Genomic DNA, 23,566 nt, shown 5'->3' with positions numbered 1-23,566 from the left:
CAGCAGACCATCAGTGACACTAGCATGGGACCCTCCATGGACAGCAGCCAGCACCGGGACCTGGCAGCATCCTCTCCAAGGTCAAGGTGCAGTGAGAGAGATTACTTGAAGGTGCAAGGCTGGGGCTGAGGCCGAGGCGCTGTCCCAGACCAAAGTGAGGACTGAGAGAAATGTTGTGCACTGGGTCATGCCCAGGGAAGTTGAAGGACCCCTCCCTCCACTAACAGGGGTTTGTGAAGTAGGCTGACTGTCCAGTGGTTACTACCTTGTCTGAGTCCAGCCAGCCAGACAACACTCATACCGAACAAGTTACGGGAAAAAGATTTATTACTTCCAGACAGCAAGGAAAAACAGAAACCCAGGATTTAAGTTGAGTGGGTCCCCAAGCCTTAGAAAAGCTGTCCAGAGCGGAGGGAGTCATGTACCCCACAGCTGAGAAGCCCCGAAAAGCAGCCTGCCCAGAGTCTTATGCCCCAGGGGAATGTGATGCGTTGGGCTAAAGCATTAAAGGACACTGTGTTTCTAGGGGAAAGCAGAACAGGCCCCAGCTGCTCTGGCCTGCACCCCTTTATCTCAGCACGGTGCATTTCCAGAACATCCTGCAGTTATTCCTGAGAACTACAAGTGAAAGAGCAGGGAGAGCCAGGTTGGTCCAAGGTCACCCAGATAAATACCCTGCATGCAGGCTTGACCTCCTCCATTTGCCCCGTGGCTGGAAGGTCGCCTGACCTCATATGTCTGGTGAAAGGCTTCGGCTAGGCCACTGGAAGTTACTGGGGTCCCTGTTTCCTGGGGTTTTGCCAGTCCTGGATCGGGGAGCTGTCTCAACTCTGCAGACTCAGGTGCTCTGAGAAACACCAAGCAGCCCCCACACCAGTGCAGTCAGCTTTTCATTCCACACATCGTGGTGGCCAATATTTCAACTCAGGCTGGCTTCCTTCTCCCTCCGCTGGCTCCCCACTGCCTTCCCACCTCCACAGTGCATCGAAGCCCATCTCTGGGAAGCCTGATGTGCCTAATACTCACCTGAGTGGAAAATGATTTAAGGTGGTTCTTTGGTAGAAATAATACTTCTAGGTCCACACATAAAATAGTGGGTGTCTTCCTCCCATGGAATCCACAGTGGATTGTTTATGTTACTGTCTCTTTCAAGATCTGACTGGGACAGACCATTCTGTGTTATTGTCTAGGAATAGGCTAGGTGACCTTTGGTAGTTACATAAGTGTGTTACACAGGAATGTTTTGTTCTCACAGCTAGACCATGCATTCCTAGCAGACAGGAATGTATCTCCTCTGTATGTTGGTTTTGGCCACAGTGAGCAGCCTGGGCAGGACATACAAGTCCTGGTTGACCGAGGCTTAGCGATCTGAGGTTAGGAGCCCTGCTTTTGCTCTCTCTGTGACACGTTTTCACTCTTGTTTCTCCCAATTCCAGTACTAGGAGCTCCAGGTCACTGCCAGGAGGAAGGGTGAGAACGTCAAAGCCATTAAGATGGAGGTCAATGAGCTGAACTAAGCCATCCAGAGACTTCAGGCAGAAATCACCAACCTCAGGAAACAGATGGGACCCCAACTCGACAGTGGTAGCCTTTGGAGTGGGGAGAGTGGGATTAAGATAGATTTTTTTCCTACTTGTCTATATTCTCAGGTTTTCTACAATAAATGGTGGTTATGAGGGTGGAGAAGAGACAGGCACAGGTGGGTATGGGAAGGTACCTGGTCTCCTGTGCTCCAGTCGCTGCCTGCTGTTGGCCCTCGGCACAGTGCTGCCCTGCTAGACACCATTCTGGAGGCAGAGAAGATGGGCAGGATGCCATCTTCTTAGGGATGCCCAGGACAAGTGGGCTGAGTGGAGGCTGGACAGCTGCTCTGTAAGTATCGGAGCTGGTAAGCATCAAGCTGGCCCTGGAGGGCCAGGCATGCAGGTGGGTCACCCAGAGGGCACAGGACAGGCAAGGGTCCTCACTACACTCGGCCATGGTAGGGACTCTCTGTCAGCCCTCTCGTCTGCATGATGGGCAATTAATTAACTCATTCACTCCTGAAATGCTGCTCAGGCTTCGTTCAGCAGTGCCGTCCGGTCAGGGCCTTTGTCCAGGGTGCACGTGATGAGCACAGATCCTGGCCCTGTGTGCTGCACTCCTTAACTCTCTGGAATTCCCCTCACTTGAACAAGAGGGAAAAGGGTGAGGATTTCCCTGCTGTTGCAAAAGGCTGGGAGAAAAGGTATAGTTTTCCTTGGTTTCACCTGCTCCAGGCACAGGTGCATTGATCCCGAGCTGGGAAAGGGTAGAGGGCATATGGGCTGAGGGGCTGGGAGAGTGTGAGTGCTTGTGCAAGTTTAGGAACAGTGACCATGTGCCGAGATCCAGCTCGGTCGGGAGACTCCCACCCAGGTGGGCTGAAGGTATTGAAAGGCAGACACACCCAGATGGCCAACAGAGTGGATCTGTCTGGGGACCAACAGCCTGAGAGTCTGCGGGGCTGACAGCTCTCCAGGACTGAAGGCCCCCAGCAAAGATTCATCCACACATTTAGTTGCTTTTCGACAGGTGATTTTTATTAATAGACAGGTGCTCTACATATACACGTAACTCAGGAATCTATTAGGTAGGCAGCTGTTACCCGCCTACCACTAATTATAAACTAAAGTAATTCCACCAAGGGAGCCATGGGGGCAGGATAAACTTAATGTTTCTCAACAGCCATGAGGCGACTGTGGGCTGGGAGGGTGAGCGAGGCGGACGGATTGAGAAGGGCTGCCCTTGTGACTCTATGCAGGAGGTGATGCGATGCCCAGCGGGAGACTGAATGAAGAATGCCGAAGCAGACTTGAGGTATCCTTTCCTCTGACATTGTTCTCCTCTGAGCCCTGTGAAAGGATATACTGATTATTCTGCCTTCATGCAAGCAGGCAATCTAGAGGAGTCAGCAACAACATGAGCTACCCCTTGTAGGTGACGGATTCGCCTTTGCTGGGTGGTCAGGATCCACCCTTCCCTTTTCCTGAGAGTAAAAGGAAGGAGCCTTTGGCCAGGCAGCTGGGGCCCTAGAGCCCTGACCCTTCCCTGAAGGCACAGACTGTGTGGCCTTGGATGAGTCACTGTTTGTCTGTGGTCCTGTAAGTGTTCCTCCTCCATGTTCCTCTTGCCTGTAGAAGCTCACCCTGCTTCCAGGTGGAGAAGAAGAGACCCTGCCTTCAGGGCCCTCACTGCCTGTGGTGGACACATAGCCCAGACCGTGGATGATGTGGGAGCCCTGGCCACTGTTCTTTTATGGGAGACTTCAAGAACAGCACCCCTCAGTGCTGTGTGAGAAGGATATTCAGGGATGCAGAAGGGGTGTTGGGGTGCACAGAGCTGTCTCCCCACAGCTGTGGTGTCAAGCACTGTCTCAGCTTTTGGGCAGATGCGTCTGGCTTCTGTTCAGGCGACAGAGTCTTCCTGAGAAGGGGCACCATCCCCTGAGGATCTGGTGCAGCATCTGGGTCCATGTCCAGGGCTGCGAGGTCCTCAGGGGCCGGCTAGAGCTTCTGAGGATACAGACCTCAAGCTAGGAATCCTGGTCCTGGCTTTGGAGCTGAGAAGTCCAGTTCAATGAGAGTCCAGGGCTCCAGCTCAGGGCACTGTGGGTCTCCCTCCCAGAGGCTAAGGCCAATCTTCTGGCCCTGCTCTCTCCTGGCATCTGTCTGACTGAGTGTGCACTCCTGCTCTGGCTCTATCCCCACCTTTTTGCCTTCTTTGGCAATTTGGAGATGGACTTTTGGGTCAAAACGCATTCTTTTTCTTTTCTCCCTTAACCATCCAAACGCCAGGCCCCACAGGAAACCACCTCTTAGTGGGCCTTTGGGTGTCGGTCACCTCCTCCCTTTCCTCTCCTGGCAGCCTCATTAGCCCACTGTCTCCTTCTATGGTGCAGAAGCCAGAGCTCTTCCCCTGTCTCTGGTCCTGAAGTAAGGGCAGGCATAAACACCTTTTGAAACATGATTCCTATCAATTCTCAGTTATCCACTTTAGTGGATGTCAGCCATGGCACTGATAACCTGCAACCGTGTTCAGCAAGAAGTTGTTTTTATTTCATTTTACAAGGCCCCATATGACCTATTCTGGGACAGAGGGACTCTCTGCCTTCCATGGATTCATAGACCATGGGTCCCCATCAAAGGGAGGAGGAGGGAGAAAGATCTATGGGGATGGGGAGGGTGAAGGTGTGCCAGCCTGGCCCCACTCCATTCCCTGAGAAAGCCAGTGGATTACCCACCTGGAGGGCAACCGGAGAGTGGGCTGGGTTCAGGTGTCTCCCCATCTGCCGGGATGAAGATAAAAACATAGCAGAAGCAAATCCATCACAGAGGCCATACTTTGGCAGAGTCTAGTTTGAAATAACGTCCGTGACCTGCTGGGCTACGAGGGGTATGACTAGAGTCCTGGAACCCTCTGGTTTATGAAGGGGATCTTGTATCCTGTGTTTTGTTGTAAAGGGTTGCTTCCCACCATACCCTCCCTCCCACACTTTTCCAGTAAAATTCATGGGGAATTCATTCCATCTGGAAACTTTAAAAATATTCACTAATCAGATCGTTCCTGAATATTGTTCACTAACCCCAAATTGCCACTCTGTAAGGTACACATGTGCACACACACACATAATACACACACATACGTACACTTACATACATGCACATATGTTCATTCTCCGTTCTATCCTTGTTCAGCTATCTGTGCTCACAGGAGGGAACACTGGAAGGGGTGTTTTTCCTGTTTGGTTTTGGAAGGTGGGCACAAAGGACCCTTGTTTCCTCCCGCTATTAGGAAAGCTCAGCTTCCATTTTTACAGCAATAACTTTAGGTCTTGAGCCTTGCTTGGCAGCCAAGCTGGTGTTATTATTGGCTAATTTTGGGGTAATAGTGTTGCTAACATTATTGCTAGGAGGGTTATTATCAGGTGATTAAATGGCCAGAGGCTGTGGAGTGAGAAGAGCAGCCCGGGGGTTCGGGTCATGAGGGCAGGTCTCCTGTTTTGTCTCCTGCTTTGCTCAGAAGGCAGTTTCCAGTCCAGCACTGCACTGAGTCCAGAGTGTTGTATTGGAAGGCAGGCCTCATCAGCTCCCTGTTGTGAGCTCTGTTTTGAGCAGAAGGGGAGGAAGATAGCCAGGGATAATGGGCACAGGTCCTGCCTTTGAGCCACTCCTATGCTTCTGAAGAGGCAGTCTGCATTCATTCGACAACCATGTACGGGCCAGATTCTATTCTCAACACTAATACAAAAGGGTGACCAAGACCTCTGTCTACTGGGAAGCAGGTAAGTGAATGTGCTGAGTATAGTGAGACAGATGCTGTCTTGGGAAGAGCATCTCAGGAACAAGAGACCTAGATTAGGAGGAGAAGGGAGAATTCCTTGATGGAGAGCCCTCAGAGCTGAAACCTGAAACTTGCAAGATGTATTTAGATGTATATTGTTTAGTTAATAAGTGTTTGGATAGATCGCGTTATCTTTCCTTTGTTCAGTTTTATTTATTTTGGTTACAGAACATACTCTGTATGGTTTAAGTTATTTTCAACTTGTTGAGGTTTATTTTACATCCAAGAATATGGCCTGTCTGGGTGAATGTCCTGTGGGCACTTGAACAGAATATTTATTCTGCTTTTATTAGGTGGAACGTCTTATAAATACCAATTAGATCCTGTTGGTTGATGGTACTGTTGAGTTCTTTCATATCCTTGATAATATTCTTGCTAATTGTTCTATTGACTGTGAGAAAGGAATGTAGGATTCCCTAACTATAATTGTGGATTTGTCTATGTAATATTTTAGTTCCATTAGTCTTTCATTTACATATTTGCAACTCTTTTGCTTGGCGTATAAACATTAGGGATGTCTTCTTGCTAAGTCACTATTTCTTCTTAGTGAATTGGTCTTTTAAAATTATATAATCTCTCTCTGTCTCAATTTTTTCTTTTTTTTTCTTTGAAGTATACTTCATCTGATGTTAACCTAGCCACTTATATTTGAGATAAGTTTTCTGTAGATAGCATATAATTGGTTCATGTTTTAAAATACACTCTGTCAATCTCTTTCAATTGGTATATTTAGACCATTTATATTTAACATAACTCTTGATATATAAGGGCTTAAGCTGCCATTTAAATTTTTGTTTTCTAATTGTTCTCTTTTTTCCATTTATGTTTTTCTCCCAACTTCCTATTGGTTATTTGAACATTTTTAAGAATCCATTTTGATTTATGTATTGTGTCTTTTAGTAAATGCCCTTGTATATCATTTTTAGTGGTGTTATTTTATTATATATGCATAACTTATCATAGTCTGCTGCTATCATTATTTTACCAGTTGAAGAACCCTTACCTCTTTATATTCCTTTACCTTCTCTCATTTATAATATAATTTCTTTTTTTATTTATTTTTTTTTATTGCATTTTAGGTTTTGGGGTACATGTGAAGAACACGCAAGATTGTTGCATAGGTACGCACATGGCAGTGTGGTTTGCTGCCTTCCTTCCCCTCACCTGTATCTGTCATTTCTCCCCATGCTATCTCTTCGCACCTCCCCACCCCCCGTCCCTCCCCCATTTCCCCCCAACGGACCCCAGTGTGTAGTGCTCCCCTCCCTGTGTCCATGTGTTCTCATTGTTCAACACGCGCCTATGAGTGAGAACATGCAGTAAATATTTCATCTCAATACATTTAGAATGATATCAGAGAGTGTTAGAATTTTTGCCTCAACCATCAAATGTAATTTATAGGAAATTCCAGAGAAGGAAAGTCTGTTGCATTAACTTATTTTTTAAAAATTATCATGTTCTTTCCTCCTTCCTAATGTTTCAAGTTGTTGTCTTTTATCATTTTCTTTCTGTTTAGAGAACTTACTTTAGCCATTCTTTTAGGATAGATCTGCTGGAAACACATTTGTAGTTTTTCTTTATCTGAGAATGTTTTCATTTTCTCTTCATTCCTGAAGGATATTTTTACTGGGCATTGAATTCTGTATCAACAGTTCTTTGCTTTCAGCACTGGAAAACTATGCCACTCCCTGCTAGCCTCCATAGTTTCTGATGAGAAATCTTCTGTTGTTCAAATTTTTTTTTTTCCTAAAGGTAAAGCATTGTTTGTCTTTAGCTGCTTTCAGGATTTTTCTTTGTAGTTTTCAGAATTCTGACTATAATATATCCAGGTATAAATTTCTTTGGGCTTATTCTCTTTTGGGTTTGCTCAGCTTCCTAAATCTGTCGGTTTTACACCTTTTGCCAAATCTGGGGAATTTTTATTTCTTATTTCCTTGAGCTCTCTTTCAGCAATCCTTGTTTTCCTTTCCTTCTGAATCCCAGCGACTTGAATGTTAGGCCTTTTGTTATAGTCTCCCTGATCCTGAGACTTGGTTCATTTTATTATTCTTCAGCGTATTGTTCAGTTCTCCCTATTATTCAGATTGGCTAATTTTTATTGTCCTCTCTTCCAGTTCACTGATTCTTTCCTCTGGCCTTTTACGCTGCTATTAAGTGTATCCATTGAGTTTTTTTTTAACTTGGCTATTGTATTTCTCAGTTCTGAAACTTCCATTTAAAGATCCGGAAGCTGATGGATGTGGGTCTGATCACGATTCAGTGATGACTTGTTCATCCCCCTCTTCCCTTTGCCCTCATGTGGAAAGAGGAGCTGGGACCGTGCCAAGCAGCATGGAGCGAAAGGGAGAGAAGCGGGAGAGAAGGCCTCATCTCTGCATATTTATATATAATCCCAGGGAAGACACAGCCTGGTGCTTGCACTGTTCGTGTGCTGCCTCTGGGCCCTCCCAGCACATGCATGGTCTCTTCACTGCTGCCCTCGAGTTCCGTGTTTCCTTCCCCTGCCCCTAGTCGCTGTCTCGGCTGCTCTCCCATAGTTGGGGCAGTGGGCATGTACGGGGAGGGGGGTTCTTCCCAGACTCAGGTCCCAGCTATTTATTTCATGTCCCCTTCTCCAGTGAAACAAGCAAGTCGGGTGTGGTTTTAAAACCATAATAAAAAATAAAACTTCATTTAGTTCTTCTGGTTTTTTAACTTCTTCGTTGAAACCTAATTTTTCATCTATTCAGCGTGTTCTTAGTTGCTCATTTAAGCATGTTTATTGTGGCTGCTTTGAAATCTTTGTCAGGTAATTTTAAGAACTTCGTCATCTAGGTATTGGCATCTATCAGTCATTTTTTTTTCATTAAACTTGAAGGCTTCCTTGTTCTTGGCGCAACAAATGATTTTTTAAAAAAGATTTGGACATTTTGGTATTCTTATGAGATTCTGGATATTGTTTAAATCTTCCGCTTTGGCTGCCTTCTTCTGACATTGCCCTTGCAGGGGAAAGGGTGTGGATGTTACCTTGTTATTACCAGGCGAGGGTGGAAGTCTAGACTCCCCACATGGCCTCCACTGGCATCAAGTGGGTCAGGCACTTGTCACCTCCTGGTGGGGATGAAGTCCCGGCTCCTTTCCCGGACTTCCCTGATTCCACCTAACTGCTGGGGAAGGTGGCAGTTGGGGCAGTTGGGTCTAGGCCTCCCATTCAGCTTTTGCTGAGGTGGGTGTGGGTGAGGCCATAATTTTTTTCTATGGTGTTGAGATGGGACAGAGTGATTATTCTCTGCAAGTTTTCCGTCTTGCTAGGCTGCTTCTTTCCTGACGATTTGGCTAGAGAGATCAGGCTTTTGTTAGGTCTTTAAAAATCTGAGCCTTTCCAGATTCCTGCCTTCTTCTGCCCCAAGTCTGGAATACAGGAGACAAATAGAAAACCTAGAGAACTCGTCATCATGTCTTTCACTGGGTCCTGAGGTCCCTGTTGGCGTGCCTTCTTCGCTACCTTTCAGAGTCTTCTTCCATCCGTGAAGAAGGGGAGAGCATGTCTACTTCATCTTTCTGGATGTGGAATATCCACATGTGGAATACCGACTTCACAATATTTATTTGGTTGCCCCTGGGAGTGACAGGAAGTTGATTTCCTGTCTCTTTCTCTCTCTCTTTTGTCTTCCTTGAAACCATCAGAAACTCTTGCCCTAAAGTCTGGGTAAAGACTAATGGCAAGACAGCCCCTCTGTGGGAAGTGGGATTGACTTGGTGATTGGGTTCATCTGGCATTGAGTTTCCAATGGTAAGGGCAATAGAAGGATGTGAAATATAAGGGGCTCACTATATGAAAGCCCACTTGGAGGAGTTCTAACAACAGGTGCTAGGGATACTGTTCTTAGGGAGAATGATTTCAAAGGGCACCTAATACTTTTTTAGCCCAGTCCATGATGGCCTGAGAGTCCTCTGCCACTGGAGTTCTGGGAAGTGGGTAGAGAGGACCAAAGGAAGGATAGGACCCGGGTCTGGTCCTCAGGAAAATTTCTGGCCATCAGGAAAGATTGACATATCTCCCGAACACAGGTAGAGACATCAAATTAGAAGGGACAAATGACATAACAGATGCTATTGTTTGGACAACAGGCAACATGTGGGAGGCTGGCAAGAGAGGAGTGGTTGGATTAGAAAAGTGATCAGAGAAGGTGTCCAGGGGTGCCTCTGAGGTAGGTTCACAAGACGAGAAGGCCAGGGAGGGGAGGGGAGGTGAGAACCTTAAGGAGAGGGGCTGTTTGCTCATAAGTCCTCCCATGCCACGCTGCGGAGTTGGCATTCACAGCACGAATGCCATTGGGGGTCGTGTCAAGGCCTGTGACATGCAACAGTTCATAGCTTTGGTGAGACATGGGTCTGAATCGCCTCCACCCCAATGCTGGTGTGCCGAAATGAGCCAATTAGGGAGTGATTCTGGCTGGAACACTCAGCATCCTTATCACAATGCAGTTTTGTTGATCTTCTTTGTACCTTACAAAGAAACTTACAAAGGAATAGAAACTTTGGGCCAGGGATGGTGGCTCAGGCCTGTAATCCCAGCACTTTCGGAGGCCGAAGTGGGCAGATCACCTGAGGTCGGGAGTTTGAGACCAGCCTGACCAACATGGAGAAACTCTGTCCCTGCTAAAAATACAAAATTAGCCAGGCATGGTGGTACATTCCTGTAATCCCAGCTACTCGGGAGGCTGAGGCAGGAGAATTGCTTGAACCCGGGAGGTGAAGGTTGCCGTGAGCCGAGATCATGCCGCTGCACTCCAGCCTGGGCAACAAGAGTGAAACTCGGTCTCAAAAACAAAAACAAAAACAAAAAAACTTTGTGTTAGCTAAAAAAGATTAAAGGATTGCCAAGTGTCATTACCTTTAGTGAAACTGAAGACATCTAGCAAAATGATGATTGTTATCTGGAAGACAACTGTTTTGTATAAAAAAGAGGGGAGCCTGAATTTGGCAATTGTTTAGTACAACAGTTTTAGGGGCATACCATCACCTCCATAAAGAAATAGAAAAGAGGGGTGGGCCAACTGTTCATTCACGTAATCTGGCCAGTGAAATACTTGTGTTTTTCCGTATATTCTCACTCATAAGTGGGTGTTGAACAATGAGAACAAACGGACACAGGGAGGGGAGCACTACACACTGGGGTCCGTTGGGGGGAAATGGAGGAGGGGCGGGGGGGTGGGGAGGTGGGAAGAGATAGCATGGGGAGAAATGACAGATACAGGTGAGGGGACGGAAGGCAACAAACCACACTGCCAAGTGTGTACCTATGCAACAGTCTTGCATGTTCATCACATGTACCCCAAAACCTAAAATGCAATAAAAAAAAAAAGAAAAGAAGAAGAAAAAAAGAAATACTTGTGTTTTTATGGAGGAAATGATATACTATGAATACATTTGGGAATTGGGAATTCTTGGGTCACATGTTTTGGCAATGTCAAGGATCCATGAAATTCTAGTGTCTGCCTTACCATCTCCAAACTTGGGAGCTAGGTTTGGTCTTCTTAATTCAGGACCCAAGAGCCTAGCACAGTGCCTGGGAGAGAGTCAGTCCTCAACAGAAGTCTGTTAAATGAATGGATAAATGAATGAACAAGTGGACAGCTGGCTGGCTGGCTGGCTGGATGGATGGATGGACGAATGAATAAGGCCTGCATAGCTCTGAATGTGGAATCCGAAGACCAGCCAAGGGAGTCCTCAAGGCTGGGGCCTGTGCTTTTTTGGGGCATTTTCAATTATCTGGGATTCACACAAAGAAAGGACTCACTAAATGTTTGCTAAAGGAAAGACATCCTCATATCTGAGCCTTGGTTTCCCCATTTGTGTGATGTGGATCATCACCACTCTCCTCCAGGCAGACGAAGTGGGTGAAATGAGCGTCTTGTGTGATGGGTCTTTTACACTGGAAAGTGCTGCACCAGTGTTAGCCATCGTGAATGGTGGCAATGACCATTATTTCAAGGTCAAGAGTTGGGGTAGTGGGATGGTAAGGGGGCAAAGAAGTCAGTGTGTGCAAAGGAAGGTGAGCAGGGCAGCCTGGCTGTCTCAGAGGAGCAGGAGAGCTACATGGGAGGGCACAGCAGGGGCCTGGCAGCCAGAGACAGGGCCTGGATTCCCAGCGGGCTCCTCTCCTAGGGACACTGGGAAGCCAGGCAGCAGCAGTCTCTTCCTAACCACATAAAAGCAGCTCAGCCAGGGTCCCTGAAGCAGCCCGTCTGATGCTGGCAAGGCTGTGAGATTTCTCACAGATGGCATTGTCAATTAAAGTCTCCCCTCTGTACCCCTACAATCCCAGCCCCCACCACTCCCTGGGGAACGGCAGCTGAGACCGTGACAAACCTCCCACCCAGGATCTTTCTATGGATAATGTGGCCAGGCTAATTACCCATGTTCATTAGATAAAGCGCAAATTACATGAGCAAGACTTACAAGACTAGCACTTTGGGAGTTTTCAAGTTATTTATCTGGTGTCTGATTTTGCTGGGAGAAAATGATTTCTTGCTCCCAGGCAAACTGAAGCCACAATTTAGGCCAGTGGCTCCCTCCTGAGTCCTATAAAGTGGGAGCCCAGGATCACAGGCTGGTGACTTGCATCTCAGCTGAGGGTTGGCACCTTATCCCTACTTTCTGCCTCCCCACCATGAGCCGCCAATTCACCTACAAGTCGGGAGCTGCTGCCAAGGGGGGCTTCAGCGGCTGCTCAGCTGTGCTCTTAGGGGGCAGCTCATCCTCCTACCAGGCAGGGGCCAAAGGGCTCAGTGGGGGCTTCAGCAGTCGGAGCCTCTATAGCCTGGGGGGTCCCCGGAGTATCTCTTTCAATGTGGCCAGTGGCAGTGGGTGGGCAGGAGGCTATGGATTTGGCCGCGGCCGGGCCAGTGGCTTTGCTGGCAGCATGTTTGGCAATGTGGCCCTAGGGTCCATGTGTCCATCAGTGTGCCCGCCTGGGGGTATCCATCAGGTCACCATCAACAAGAGCCTCCTGGCACCCCTCAACGTGGAGTTGGACCCTGAAATCCAGAAAGTGCGTGCCCAGGAGCGGGAGCAGATCAAGGTGCTGAACAACAAGTTCGCCTCCTTCATCGACAAGGTGGGTCTTTCTGGAGAAAGCTGATCTTGGGCTCCTCCTTTCAAGAACTCAGGAAGGAGCCACTGCCCTAATTTGTGGGTTCAATTTGCCTGAGAGCAAGAAATCATTTTCTCCCAGAAAAATCAGGTGCCAGGTAAATAACGTGAAAGCCCCCCCGGGTGCTGGGCTTGCAAGACTTGCTCATGTCATAGAGCCCCTTCCTTCACCCATCTTCATTGTCCTTGGGGCACTCTCTGTCAGAAGCAGAGAAAGGCAAGCCACCTTCCCAGTATGCAGACATAGCCCAGGGAGGAACTGGGAAAAGCCTGGACATCAGAGCCAAGGGACCAGGGTCAGAGGGGTGAGAGGAGCCAGCAGCCTACTCCAGGAAGGTGTCCAGGAGGTGGAGAGAGAGTGGTCTGAGTTGGGAAGTAGGAGAGTGACAGCCTGTGAGACTAAGAAGCCAGGCAAAGGAGATGCCCTTGACAGCCATGTGACCCAGCACTTCTTCCTGTGTCCCCTGCTAGCTCAGACAGTCTGTAACACACGCAGCCTGTGAGGCAAGGCAGCTGGAGGTCATGGTGCACTAGAGCAGTGGTTCTCAAGAGTGGCCCTAGAACCAGCAGCAGCAACGTCACCTGGACGCTTGTTAGAATGCTCATTCTCAGGCTCCACCCCAGAGCAACTGAATCAGAAACTGTGGTGGGGCCCAGCACCCTGCATTTCAACAAGCCCTCCCTGTGATGCTGATGTCCACTCAGGTTTGAGAACCACTGAGCAACAAAGTGGTAGGAAGGTCTTGGGAAGCAGAGACTCCCTAAGCTTAGGGGAGCAGGAGAAGCTTACCAGGAGTGACAGTGAGGTAGGGTGGTGAGGCATGAGTAGGAGTTTTCAGATGGAGGTGGGAAAAAGGCAATCTAGGGAGAGAGCACGTGCAGCATGGTAGAACTTGTCTGGGGAATGGGAGACCTTGGGTTTATAATATCATTGTGTGAATGATGAAGGAAGCCAGCAGGGCTGGGCACATTGTGAAGTGTGTGATAAGGAATATGAACTTGACCCTGAGGGTGAAGGTTTTAAGCGAGAGAATGCTATATTTGTAGGTTGTAACTTGAGAATGCTTGTTCTGCTGCTGAGGCAATGCTCTGATTGAGATAGTAGGGATCCAGATATGAAAAAAGCTTAGCAGGGCTGGAGACTGCAGATACGCTGAGCATCTGCCTCTGGCTGGGCTGGGAGAGCCCACGCACAAGGAGGGAGAGAATAGGCAGAGCATGGGCCAGGCCACCAGACCCCAAGCAGAGGGTCCTACAGTGTGAAGGCTGGCACAGGCCAGCTTGTGTCTCAGGAGCTGCCTTGGAGAGGCGGCCTAGGCTGAAGATGGACATCGGCTCAGGCAGGCTCGGATAAGTGCAGAGGAGACACGAGATCTACATCTTGATAGTTGGAGAGGGAAATGAAGATGTTGGTGCCCCTCCTGACTTTAGGAGCTGCCTCAGAGGGAGAGCTTCAGTCAGATAAAGGACCCTAGGTGAGGAGTGGGGGTGTGAGTGGCATGGGTAACAGTTTTTAAGGGGTGAGGCACATTTTTAAAGCCAATGTAGCATAAGAGAACACAGTTCCTCTCCAGGAAGGACATCTCACCTCCCCTCTCTGCATTGCTTAAGAATCTGTGGCATGCCTTCCAGGTGCGGTTCCTGGAGCAGCAGAACCAGGTGCTGGAGACCAAGTGGGAGCTGCTGCAGCAGCTGGACCTGAACAACTGCAAGAACAACCTGGAACCCATCCTCGAGGGCTACATCAGCAACCTGCGGAAGCAGCTGGAGACGCTGTCCGGGGACAGGGTGAGGCTGGACTCGGAGCTGAGGAGCGTGCGCGAAGTGGTGGAGGACTACAAGAAGAGGTGAGTGGGACGCCGCTCCAGGCTGGCCTGCTTCCCGGGGTGAGGCTTTCCCAGTGGGCACTGGGACGTTCGCCTCTGGCCTCGGAGGTACTGAGTTCATCTGATGTGCCAAGATGAGAGCCTTCTGTGGGCAACGAGGCAGACTGGACAGTGGACAGTCAGCCTCTTGGGCAGTGTCAGGGCTGTTCTGGCAGGTGATCCCCTCTTTGGCATGCTCCTTCCTGCTCCCCACTCAAGAGAGCCTGTGTTGTGTGTGCCACAACCTCTGGGCGCCTAAGCTCACCACTGTGCCCCTGAGTTCCAAAGAACCACCCCCCTTTCCCCCGACTGGCCGCTCTCTGCAGTGGGGAAGGAGTTGGGGTTCCTGTCGGGTTTCCTCCCTCATTGCCTTTAGGTCCTGGACACTTGGGCCATGTGCCTTATTTTTCGCCTGGGGGATAGTTCTGGCTTCCGTGGGACCCCTGCCTAGGGATGGAGGGGAGTTGTTGGTAGGGTGTCAGGCAGCAGGATTGACAGAAGAATCATGGCTGAAAGGGACATCTGGCATGCTTCTGTGATTCAGATACTGAGTGGGAAGAGAAAAAACCTATTCACTCCTCAGGCATCAGAGGAAATCAGACCTCAAACCACCCAGGCTACTTCATAACCCAGTCTACAACTCTGGCCAAAGAGTCCTGGAGTATTTGGATGGGCTTGCAAAGGTGTAGACTAATGCCTCTGAAAGGCACATAATAGGAGTATTTCTTTTCTCATCTCACTATGAGGATGTATACACACACACGCACACACAGACTCACATGCCCTGCTCATTGTGATGCTTTCCCTGCGATACTTTCCCTGCAGGTATGAAGAAGAAATAAACAAGCGCACAACTGCTGAGAATGAATTTGTGGTGCTTAAGAAGGTGAGGAGGGTGCGTGGGTGGCCTCCAGTCCCCAGCAGTGGGTGCTACAGTAAGAAAGAGGAGCAACTGAGGTCTGTATTGCTTGGAGCCCACGTGCTGAAGGAGGAGACGCAGGGCTTGCTATTCGGGACATCTTGGGACACCTGGGTATTGGTTTTGCACACAGTACCTTGTCTGTGGGCAGGGACCTAGACATGGATGGTCGCAGCTCATGTCCTCTTTGGCTGGGGAACAGGACAGGCTTTGGGAGGGGCTGCCGGTTTGCCTTCCAACTCTGCTAGTTTCTGGCAAATTGCCTTGGCTGTCCTTGGCTCCCTCTGTTGGATGAATGACCAGCTGAGTGGGGTATAGAGTCCCACACCCTCTCTGAGAAAAGAGGCAGAAGGCATTCCAGAGGCATGAGAAGCTTGCCCCGGGTTTCGCAGTGAGTCTGACAGCGAGTTATGGCTGGAAGGCAGGTACCTGCCTCTTGGATCTCAAGTCCATTCATGGGCAGCTATCAAGGGCAGGGCCTGCGGGTGTCAGTTCACTGGAGAGGCCTGTCTGGGCTTAAAGAAGGTGAGGTCAGGGGAATCTGGATTCTCCACAGGACGTGGATGCAGCGTACATGAACAAAGTGGAGCTGCAGGCCAAGGTGGATGCCCTGGACGGAGAAATCAAGTTTTTCAAGTGCCTGTACGAGGGGGTAAGTCTCCCTCTGCCCCACTTCCGGCTCTGTCCTCTGGAAGGACAGATACGTAATGAACAGTTTCTTACTTATCAATAACTTCAGCAGCCCAGGGCACCTCCGGCATTGGGATGCTAGAAGTTTGTAGATCAAAGGTGGGGGTGGCCATCTATCCTGGTGCCCCATCCATCCCTGACTGCCCTGTGGATGTCCTGCTTTCATTTCCTGCAGGAAACCAGCGTCCTCAGGGGGTTTCTACTGAACTTCAGCCAAGCCTATTCTCATTCCTGCTTCTCTTCTCTCTGTGGGTGGGGATGTTTCCTGGGGTCTTGGGCAGGAATCCCCAGAGATAGAGATAGGAAGTCCTCATACCCTTTCTATCTTCTCTATGCTCATCTGGTTTCGAGCCTCAACCTACAGGCCAAGCATTCAAGAGAGCCTGTGTTGCGTGTGCCACAGCCTCCCAGCTCCTAAGCTCACCACTGTGCCCCTGAGTTCCAAAGAACCACCCCCACTCCCCCCGCCACCCTCTGCAGTGGGGAAGGAGTTGGAATTCCTGTTGGGTTTCCTACCTCATTGCCTTTAGGTCCTGGACACTTGGGCCATGCACCTTCTTTTTCCACACCCGTGTGTGGTGGCCAGGCTGTTGCCCTCTGCTTTCCCAACTCCCATCCTGTTTCAGGGGCCAGACGTACGGGCTGTTTTCTTCCTGAGCTGCTTCAAACCCACTCAGCAGTTTTCAGATGTGGTATTGGAATCTCTGGGCTGTGAGCTCTGTTCTTACAAGCTTTGGGGCGTGCAGCTGACATCTGTGTGGGACGGTCTAGGGCCATCCCTCTGGGACGTGGCCATCTCCTTGGCACCTTTCTCTGATCACAGAAGGCATTTCATGCTTCCTCGTTTTCCCTGTAGGAGATCACTCAGATCCAGTCCCACATCAGTGACACGTCCATCATCCTGTCCATGGACAACAACCGGAACCTGGACCTGGATAGCATCATTGCTGAGGTCCGTGCCCAGTACGAGGAGATCGCCCGAAAGAGCAAGACCGAGGCCGAGGCCCTGTACCAGACCAAGGTGAGGCCACACAACTCCTAGAGTCACGTGTGCAGGGCCCTCTGCTCCAGACTCTGTCTTGTCTGCCCCATGACCCACTGTGGTGGCTCACAGCTTTCTAAGAGCACAGCACTGTCCTGGGCACTGGGGGAAGCCAGAGGGGAAGAGAAGACACAGCTCTGTCCTTGGGACCCACTCATATGGACGGCACCCCTGGAGGATGCACTCAGCTGAGTGCAGTGACTGTGGTACAAACAGTCCAGATCGAGGAACCAGCACCAGGTGGGGCAGGTCAGAAACAACTTCCTGGAGATGGAGAGTTCTGTCTGGAGGGGAGGGGCAACATGAATAGTTAGCATCGCAACTCCCTCGCTAATTATCATAAATGAGCGGGTCTCTTCAGTGTGATCTGGAATCAAGTAACTTCTACCTTTTCATTCAAGTACAACTCCAAGGATAAAGAAGAAGTTTGAGTCCTCAGATCTTAACTCCCCTAATGGTAGTGGGTGGGAAGTGATTCTTTAGATAATTTGGTTTCTCAGATCACGATGGCAACTTCCTAATTGTTCCTTGCTGTTTATCAGGCTCTTTCTCAAGGGAATCCACACTCTTGGGAGATCTTATCTCATCCCTCTCCCTGCCTCCTTGCAGGGGTGGAGGGAGACGTTTCAGGTCTAGGAGACATAGGCTAGGGCTTCTTGGTAAAGGTTCAAACTCAACTCCTTGGTCTCCAAAGCCTTCCACGTTACTGTTGCAAGCTAGTGTCAGGAATGGCCAGAATCATAAGAGTATTGTGATTGCTGATTTTGATGATTCCCTGTTAAAGATGAAAAAGATAGGGCCCGGGGAGTTCAATCTACTTATCAAAGGCAATAGCTGGCAAGTGACATAGCTAGCTAGATCAGAATCTAGGTGACTGACTTCAAATTCCACTGTGTTTAGGCAGAAAATCAGGTGACTCTGGGGAAGAAGCATTTACTCAGAGGGCTTTGTGTGGCTTGAGAGTGGAATGGCAGGAGGAGGCTCACCTGTTCGTCTCAGAATGAGGCTGCTTGGTGTCAGAACCAGTGTGTGGGGAGGCATCCTGCTCACAGAGCCTTGCAGAGAAGTGGAAGAAGACCCCTTGTTCAGGGTTGGCACCAAAGATAAAACACAAGGACGGAAGAGAGAAGCCCCTGTGTCTTCTCTGCCTTGGAGGACTTGGCATCTTTAGGAACAATCCTAACTCCTGGGCCATGCTGGGGTGGAGCGCCCAGGGACAGAGGCAGAATGGTACATCACCTCCAGAGTACGAAAGGGTCTCAGTTTCATGTTCCCCTTGAGCTGCATTCTGAGTAGAAGTGAAGTACTCTTCGTGACTATTTAATAGATGACATCAAAGGCAGAAATAATCCCAAATTAGTAGATGACCCAAAATTCATGGCTAGTGGGGTTGGGGTGCAGCTGAATCCACCCCCATCATACACACACAATATTCTTCCATGCTAATCCGTCCCTCCATCCCAGCCCAGCAAAACTGCCTGTGGGCTGGGGCCCAGCTAAGCTATCAAGGGGAGGGAGTCACAGAAAATACAGATGAACAGCTCATTGGCTTACTCATTCGTTAATTAGACTTTTTTTTGAGCACCAACCAGGCACTGTGCTAGGTATGGGAAATTCAAAATTAAAAGAAAAAGTCCCTGTCATCTATTCATTTTGAGTCTGATAGAGAAAACATGGAAACATGGGTTCACAGTACAACACAGTGTCGGGAGACCTATGGACTGGTGTGCCAGGAGCAATGGAATAGAACTGCACCCAATCGGGGCATCATGGAAGGCCTCGCAGAGGAAGTGACTCTGCACTGGCGAAGTTGGAGCTAGCTAGGGAAAAAGGAGGATGGATGGGGGAGGGTTTTTCATATCAAGGGCGAGGCTCAGGCAAAGACTCAGAGACACGAAGGCACGTGGGATATCTGGGGGAACCGTGGGACTGTTTGGCCCAGCTGGAAAGTTGGATAGGTGTTAGTCAAGGGCAGAGAGAAATGTGCCCCTAGATGCCATGTAAGAGTTTGAATTTGACCTTGACTTTGAAGGACGATAGGCAGAGGAACGCCATCATTGAGTTGTGTGTTGTCAAGTTGCATGTGGAGAGTATAAGACATTCAACAGTTCCTACGGCCAATTCTAACCATCCATGAGCTCAGCCGTGCTTAAGACAAGCAAATGCAATGGACCAGTGCTTGAATGGGAGGCTGCTGATAGACGTGGCGGAGCAGGGGACCTGGACCCACCTCTGCCAGGCTCTGCAAGTGCAAGCACAGTGTCTGCAGCAGGCTGAGCCCAGCCAGGCCCTGAGTCAGTGTCTTTGCTTTGCTTCCTTTTCCTCTAGTTTCAGGAGCTGCAGCTGGCGGCTGGCCGGCACGAGGATGACCTGAAACACACCAAAAATGAGATCTCAGAGCTGACCCGTCTCATCCAGAGGTTGCGCTCGGAGATTGAGAGTGTGAAGAAGCAGGTGAAGGGGGCTGGAGCGTTCCTTACTCACTCCTGAGAGGGATACGGGATAAGGGCTACTCACTCCTGCTTAGTAGCCCTGCCCCCTCCTTCTTCTGAGCCTCCATCTCAGCGTCTGCTTCCTCACACAGAGGCCCTGTTCTCATCCCCAACCCTTAGCTCCCATCTGAAGTTTGGAACAATTGCAGATTCTTTTCATAAAGCCGTGGGGCCCAGTGTAATAAGCCCCCGGTGTCCCAGGTTGACGGGATTCCAGCTGGCTGTGGGTGGGTCTCTGCTCTAGGACATGGGGCAGGACAGAGGAGGGCTCAACCACTGTGAGCATGGGAGAGGTGAGGTGAGGCCCAAGGAGGAACTCAGGGGGAAATGCTACCTCCTGATCCCAGTGCACCAACCTGGAGACGGCCATCGCTGACGCCGAGCAGCGGGGGGACTGTGCCCTCAAAGATGCCAGGGCCAAGCTGGATGAGCTGGAGGGCGCCCTGCAGCAGGCCAAGGAGGAGCTGGCACGGATGCTGCGCGAGTACCAGGAGCTTTTGAGCGTGAAGCTGGCCCTGGACATCGAGATTGCCACCTACCGCAAGCTGCTGGAGGGCGAGGAGTGCAGGTGACTGGGACCCAGGGACTGGAAGAAAGTATGCAAGTCTCCAACTCAAGAGTTTCCCAGAGTGTGTTTGGATGGCGAAGGGCTGGAGATGTGTTTAATTCACTCACAAACAATTTCAAACAGAATCCAGCCAGATAATGCGACAGCAGTTTCCTTTACAGTTCTCCTTTGACTCTGAAGAAAGCCTTAGCTGGATGCTGTTGCATCTTTAACACCTCTTAGACACTTGCAAATCTCCTCTATTGATAAAAAGACAGTCAATCCCAGGTGCAGAATCTCTGAGAAGATAATAGCAATATCTAGCCCCAAAGTTTTAAATTGTTTTATTTTCGTTATATTTATTTTCTGCTACTTTTTTTTTCTTACTTGGTTAGGTAATAATATCGGTTTTCTGGTGATATAAATCTTCTTTTTAAAAGAAATGTACTTTTGTCATAAAAGGCAGAGTCAATTAAAAATACTGAATATCTAACAGTGCAAGTCATACGTGGTCCTAGCAACAGTTGGAAGGGTGGCAAGCAAAGCGCGCACATTTGAAAAACCCTGTTTTAACCTAGCACCATTTTATAACTGAGATCTGGAGAGAAGTCGCTGGTCCCAAAATCATACGGTTAGTTCATTCGTAGCAACTCCTGATCCCAATCTTTCCACACATAAGTTTATTCGGGCAGCTGCTTCACAGTGGTAAAGAAATGGGTTCAAGAGAAACCCAGCAGGAGGGACCCTGGGGATGGTTATGTTGCTGGGGGTTCCAAAGTTACGGGTTCCACATGTCTCCAGTGGGAAGAGTAGATTAAGGAGGGAGAGGGAGGGTTTAGAGACACGCAGGGGCAGCCAGTGCCATCTGGCCAGGGCAGGGTGTATGGAGGCTGAGCCAGTCTGGTGGGGGAACCCCGACCTGTGTTGAGACAGTGAGAGTCACTATGGGAGGGCACGTGATTCAGACTCTCCTGTGCTTTTCTCTCTTGCAGGATGTCTGGAGAATACACCAACTCTGTGAGCATTTGTGAGTATTTCATGACACTGAGGGAATACTTATAGTTTATCAACAAACATAAAGTGGGTGTGTGTCTGCCACCCGGCCCCCTGGGGAACAGCCTGGCTCTGCCTGTTGTCTACTCTGTCACATACTCACCTTCCTTGCTGAGACCTGTGGCCTCCCCATTCAGAGCAGCTGCTTTGCTGGAGTCAGCGCCCAGCACATTCTGACATTGCACACCGGCCTCTTCTGCAGCAATCGCCCCCATGCTGTGGTGAAGCTCTCAGCCCCTCCCCTCTTCTGCCACTCCCACTCCGGCTTTCCTGCATCAAGGAAGCAGCACGGAGTCGGAGTCGTGCCTCCTCACTGGGAATGGAGACCAGTGTGCAGACCACTGTGCAAGTCAGTTGAATGCTGGCCCCAGGGCGGGGCAGTCTCCTTCTTATAGTGGGGACAGCAAAAACTCCCCTAATTTTAACAATCAGGAAGTTCTTTTGACAAATACTCAGAAGGTACTGTAACGCTAAATGCAAGAACCTGCTAGCTTATCTGATGTTCGAGCATCATCTGTCCCTTGCGGGGAGCCCTTGCTACTCCTGTTTGTATTCATAGAATGGCAAGGCGCCTGATTTGGGAGTCTTTCGGGATTGGGGCTGTTCTTCCCGTGAGTTGCTCATAAGAACCCAAGTTCATGGTTGATGCGAAGTGTTTGCTTAAGAAGGAGGCATTTAAGCCAGTGGGGCCTGGGAAGTCGGAGGGGCCTTAGGGTCACCTCTGTCTTAGGATATACACTAATCATTCCTCCCTCCCTCCTCCACAGCGGTCCTCAACAGCTCCATGGCTGGGGCGGCAGGCACAGGGGCTGGCTTTGGATTCAGCAATGCCGGCACCTACGGCTACTGGCCCAGCTCTGTCAGCGGAGGCTACAGCATGCTGCCTGCGGGCTGTGTCACTGGTAGTGGGAACTGCAGCCCCCGCGGGGAAGCCAGGACCAGGCTGGGGAGTGCAAGTGAATTCAAGGACTCCCAGGGCAAGACCTTAGCTCTCAGCTCACCCACCAAGAAAACCATGAGACAAAAGTGAAAGCCCATTTCCCAGTAGTCTGCCTTCTTCCGGCAGACTACTCCAGACTCCTCCTCTAGGAAATTCCTCTGTCTCATTTGTCTCCATCTCTTTCTTGCTTTGCTTCGCCATGGACCTCTCTCGCTTCTCCTTGACCTCTCTGCCTCAGTCTTTGTTAATGCTGAATCGGGATGTGAGAGCTGGAGCCTATCTTTCTGCCTCCATCCAAAGAGACCTCTTCACCCAGCCTCCCCTTCTGGATGAAGACTTGGCCCTTCCTGTGCCTGCATGTCCCTGTGCAGAGGAAGGCTGTCTCTCAAGGAGAAAACCCCAGTCTTCCTGTGCTGCTCTTTCATACCCTGTCTCAGTAATTATTTGGCTATTTGCTCCCTGGGTACACAAGGTTTCAGATCTACTGAGAGACTTGCAAGAACTGTCTCACGTTAGAGCAGCACCGGCTCAGGCAAAACGCCTGGTGGGAGGTTGTCTCTTGCATAGCCACTGCATATTACATAGCTGGGAGTACCCCTTGAGGCCAATCCTATCAATCAAGGGATCTGTGCTCTTCATCTGTGAGTACTTGTCCTTGTTTAGGCCTCACCTCCCTGCTCCTGTGTCTTACCAATAAACTTATAAAACCTACGTGGGGTCAGGCTGCTTCTCTCTCCCAAGGGAGTCCTCATCTCAGTTCGTGTCTCTTCTGCCTATGGATTGGTCAACGAATGGGAGCTTCAGGCATCTAAAGTCTGGAAGTATATTTTGATCTGAGTGATAGAGGCCCTACCCAGCCCGGGGGAATTTCACTAGCACCTTCTAAGTCATGCTTTTCTCAGGCCAATGCTCCAGTGAATGGGGGAATCTCTACGAGTTATTAACAGGGAGAAGCAGCCCACACTTGCCTGGTGTCAAGACTTAAAACTGGCCAAGAGGCAGCAGAAGGCCAGTTCTAGATAGCCTGGGGTTGAGTTAGGATGGCCCCATCTCCCCTAAGAAAAGGCCTAAAGGTAGACTCCTCTTTGAAGTAACATGTTCTCTTGGTCCTTGCTAAAGTTGAGCATGGATGTTTATATATAGGTGTATACGTATGAGTTTATTTACATATGTATGAATATGTGTGTGCATATGTGTATGTGTTTAAGAATGGGGCCATCTCTGTTACACACACAATTGCAGATTCTTTTCATAAAGCTGTGGGGCCCAGCATAACAAGCCTCTCAGTCACAGGTTGACAAGACTCCACCCGGTTGTGGTGGGGTCTTTGCTCTAGGAGGACATGGAGCAGGACAGAGGAGGGTTCAACCACTGTGAGCATGGGAGAGGTGAGGTGAGGCCCAGGGAGGAATTCAGGGGGAACTGTTTGTTTTGAAAATGCTCAGAGATTTCTCATAGATCCCCAGGCCACGATGATGCCATCAGGATGCAACAGGATGTACACACGAGTGAGAAGCTGG

The 23,566-nt window shown here is 49.6% G+C and overlaps 1 protein-coding gene across 1 annotated transcript; it reads left to right on the top strand.

The window, feature by feature from the left end:
* Positions 1–11,982: 11,982 nt before the first annotated feature.
* LOC101047108 (keratin, type II cytoskeletal 73) lies at positions 11,983–22,757 on the top strand. The gene is made up of 9 exons (XM_003939200.4): positions 11,983–12,463; positions 14,131–14,345; positions 15,189–15,249; positions 15,839–15,934; positions 16,829–16,993; positions 19,343–19,468; positions 19,854–20,074; positions 21,046–21,080; positions 21,874–22,757. Exons 1-9 carry the CDS (start codon positions 12,017–12,019, stop codon positions 22,134–22,136), a joined length of 1,629 nt encoding a protein of 542 aa, XP_003939249.2. The 5' UTR covers positions 11,983–12,016; the 3' UTR covers positions 22,137–22,757.
* The last annotated feature ends 809 nt before the right edge of the window (positions 22,758–23,566 follow it).

This window comes from Saimiri boliviensis, chromosome 7 (genome assembly GCF_048565385.1).
Source record: "Saimiri boliviensis isolate mSaiBol1 chromosome 7, mSaiBol1.pri, whole genome shotgun sequence".
Taxonomy (NCBI): domain Eukaryota; kingdom Metazoa; phylum Chordata; class Mammalia; order Primates; family Cebidae; genus Saimiri; species Saimiri boliviensis.
The sequence above is the reverse complement of the archived record's forward strand: the minus strand, read 5'-3'. Positions and strand labels throughout refer to the sequence as shown.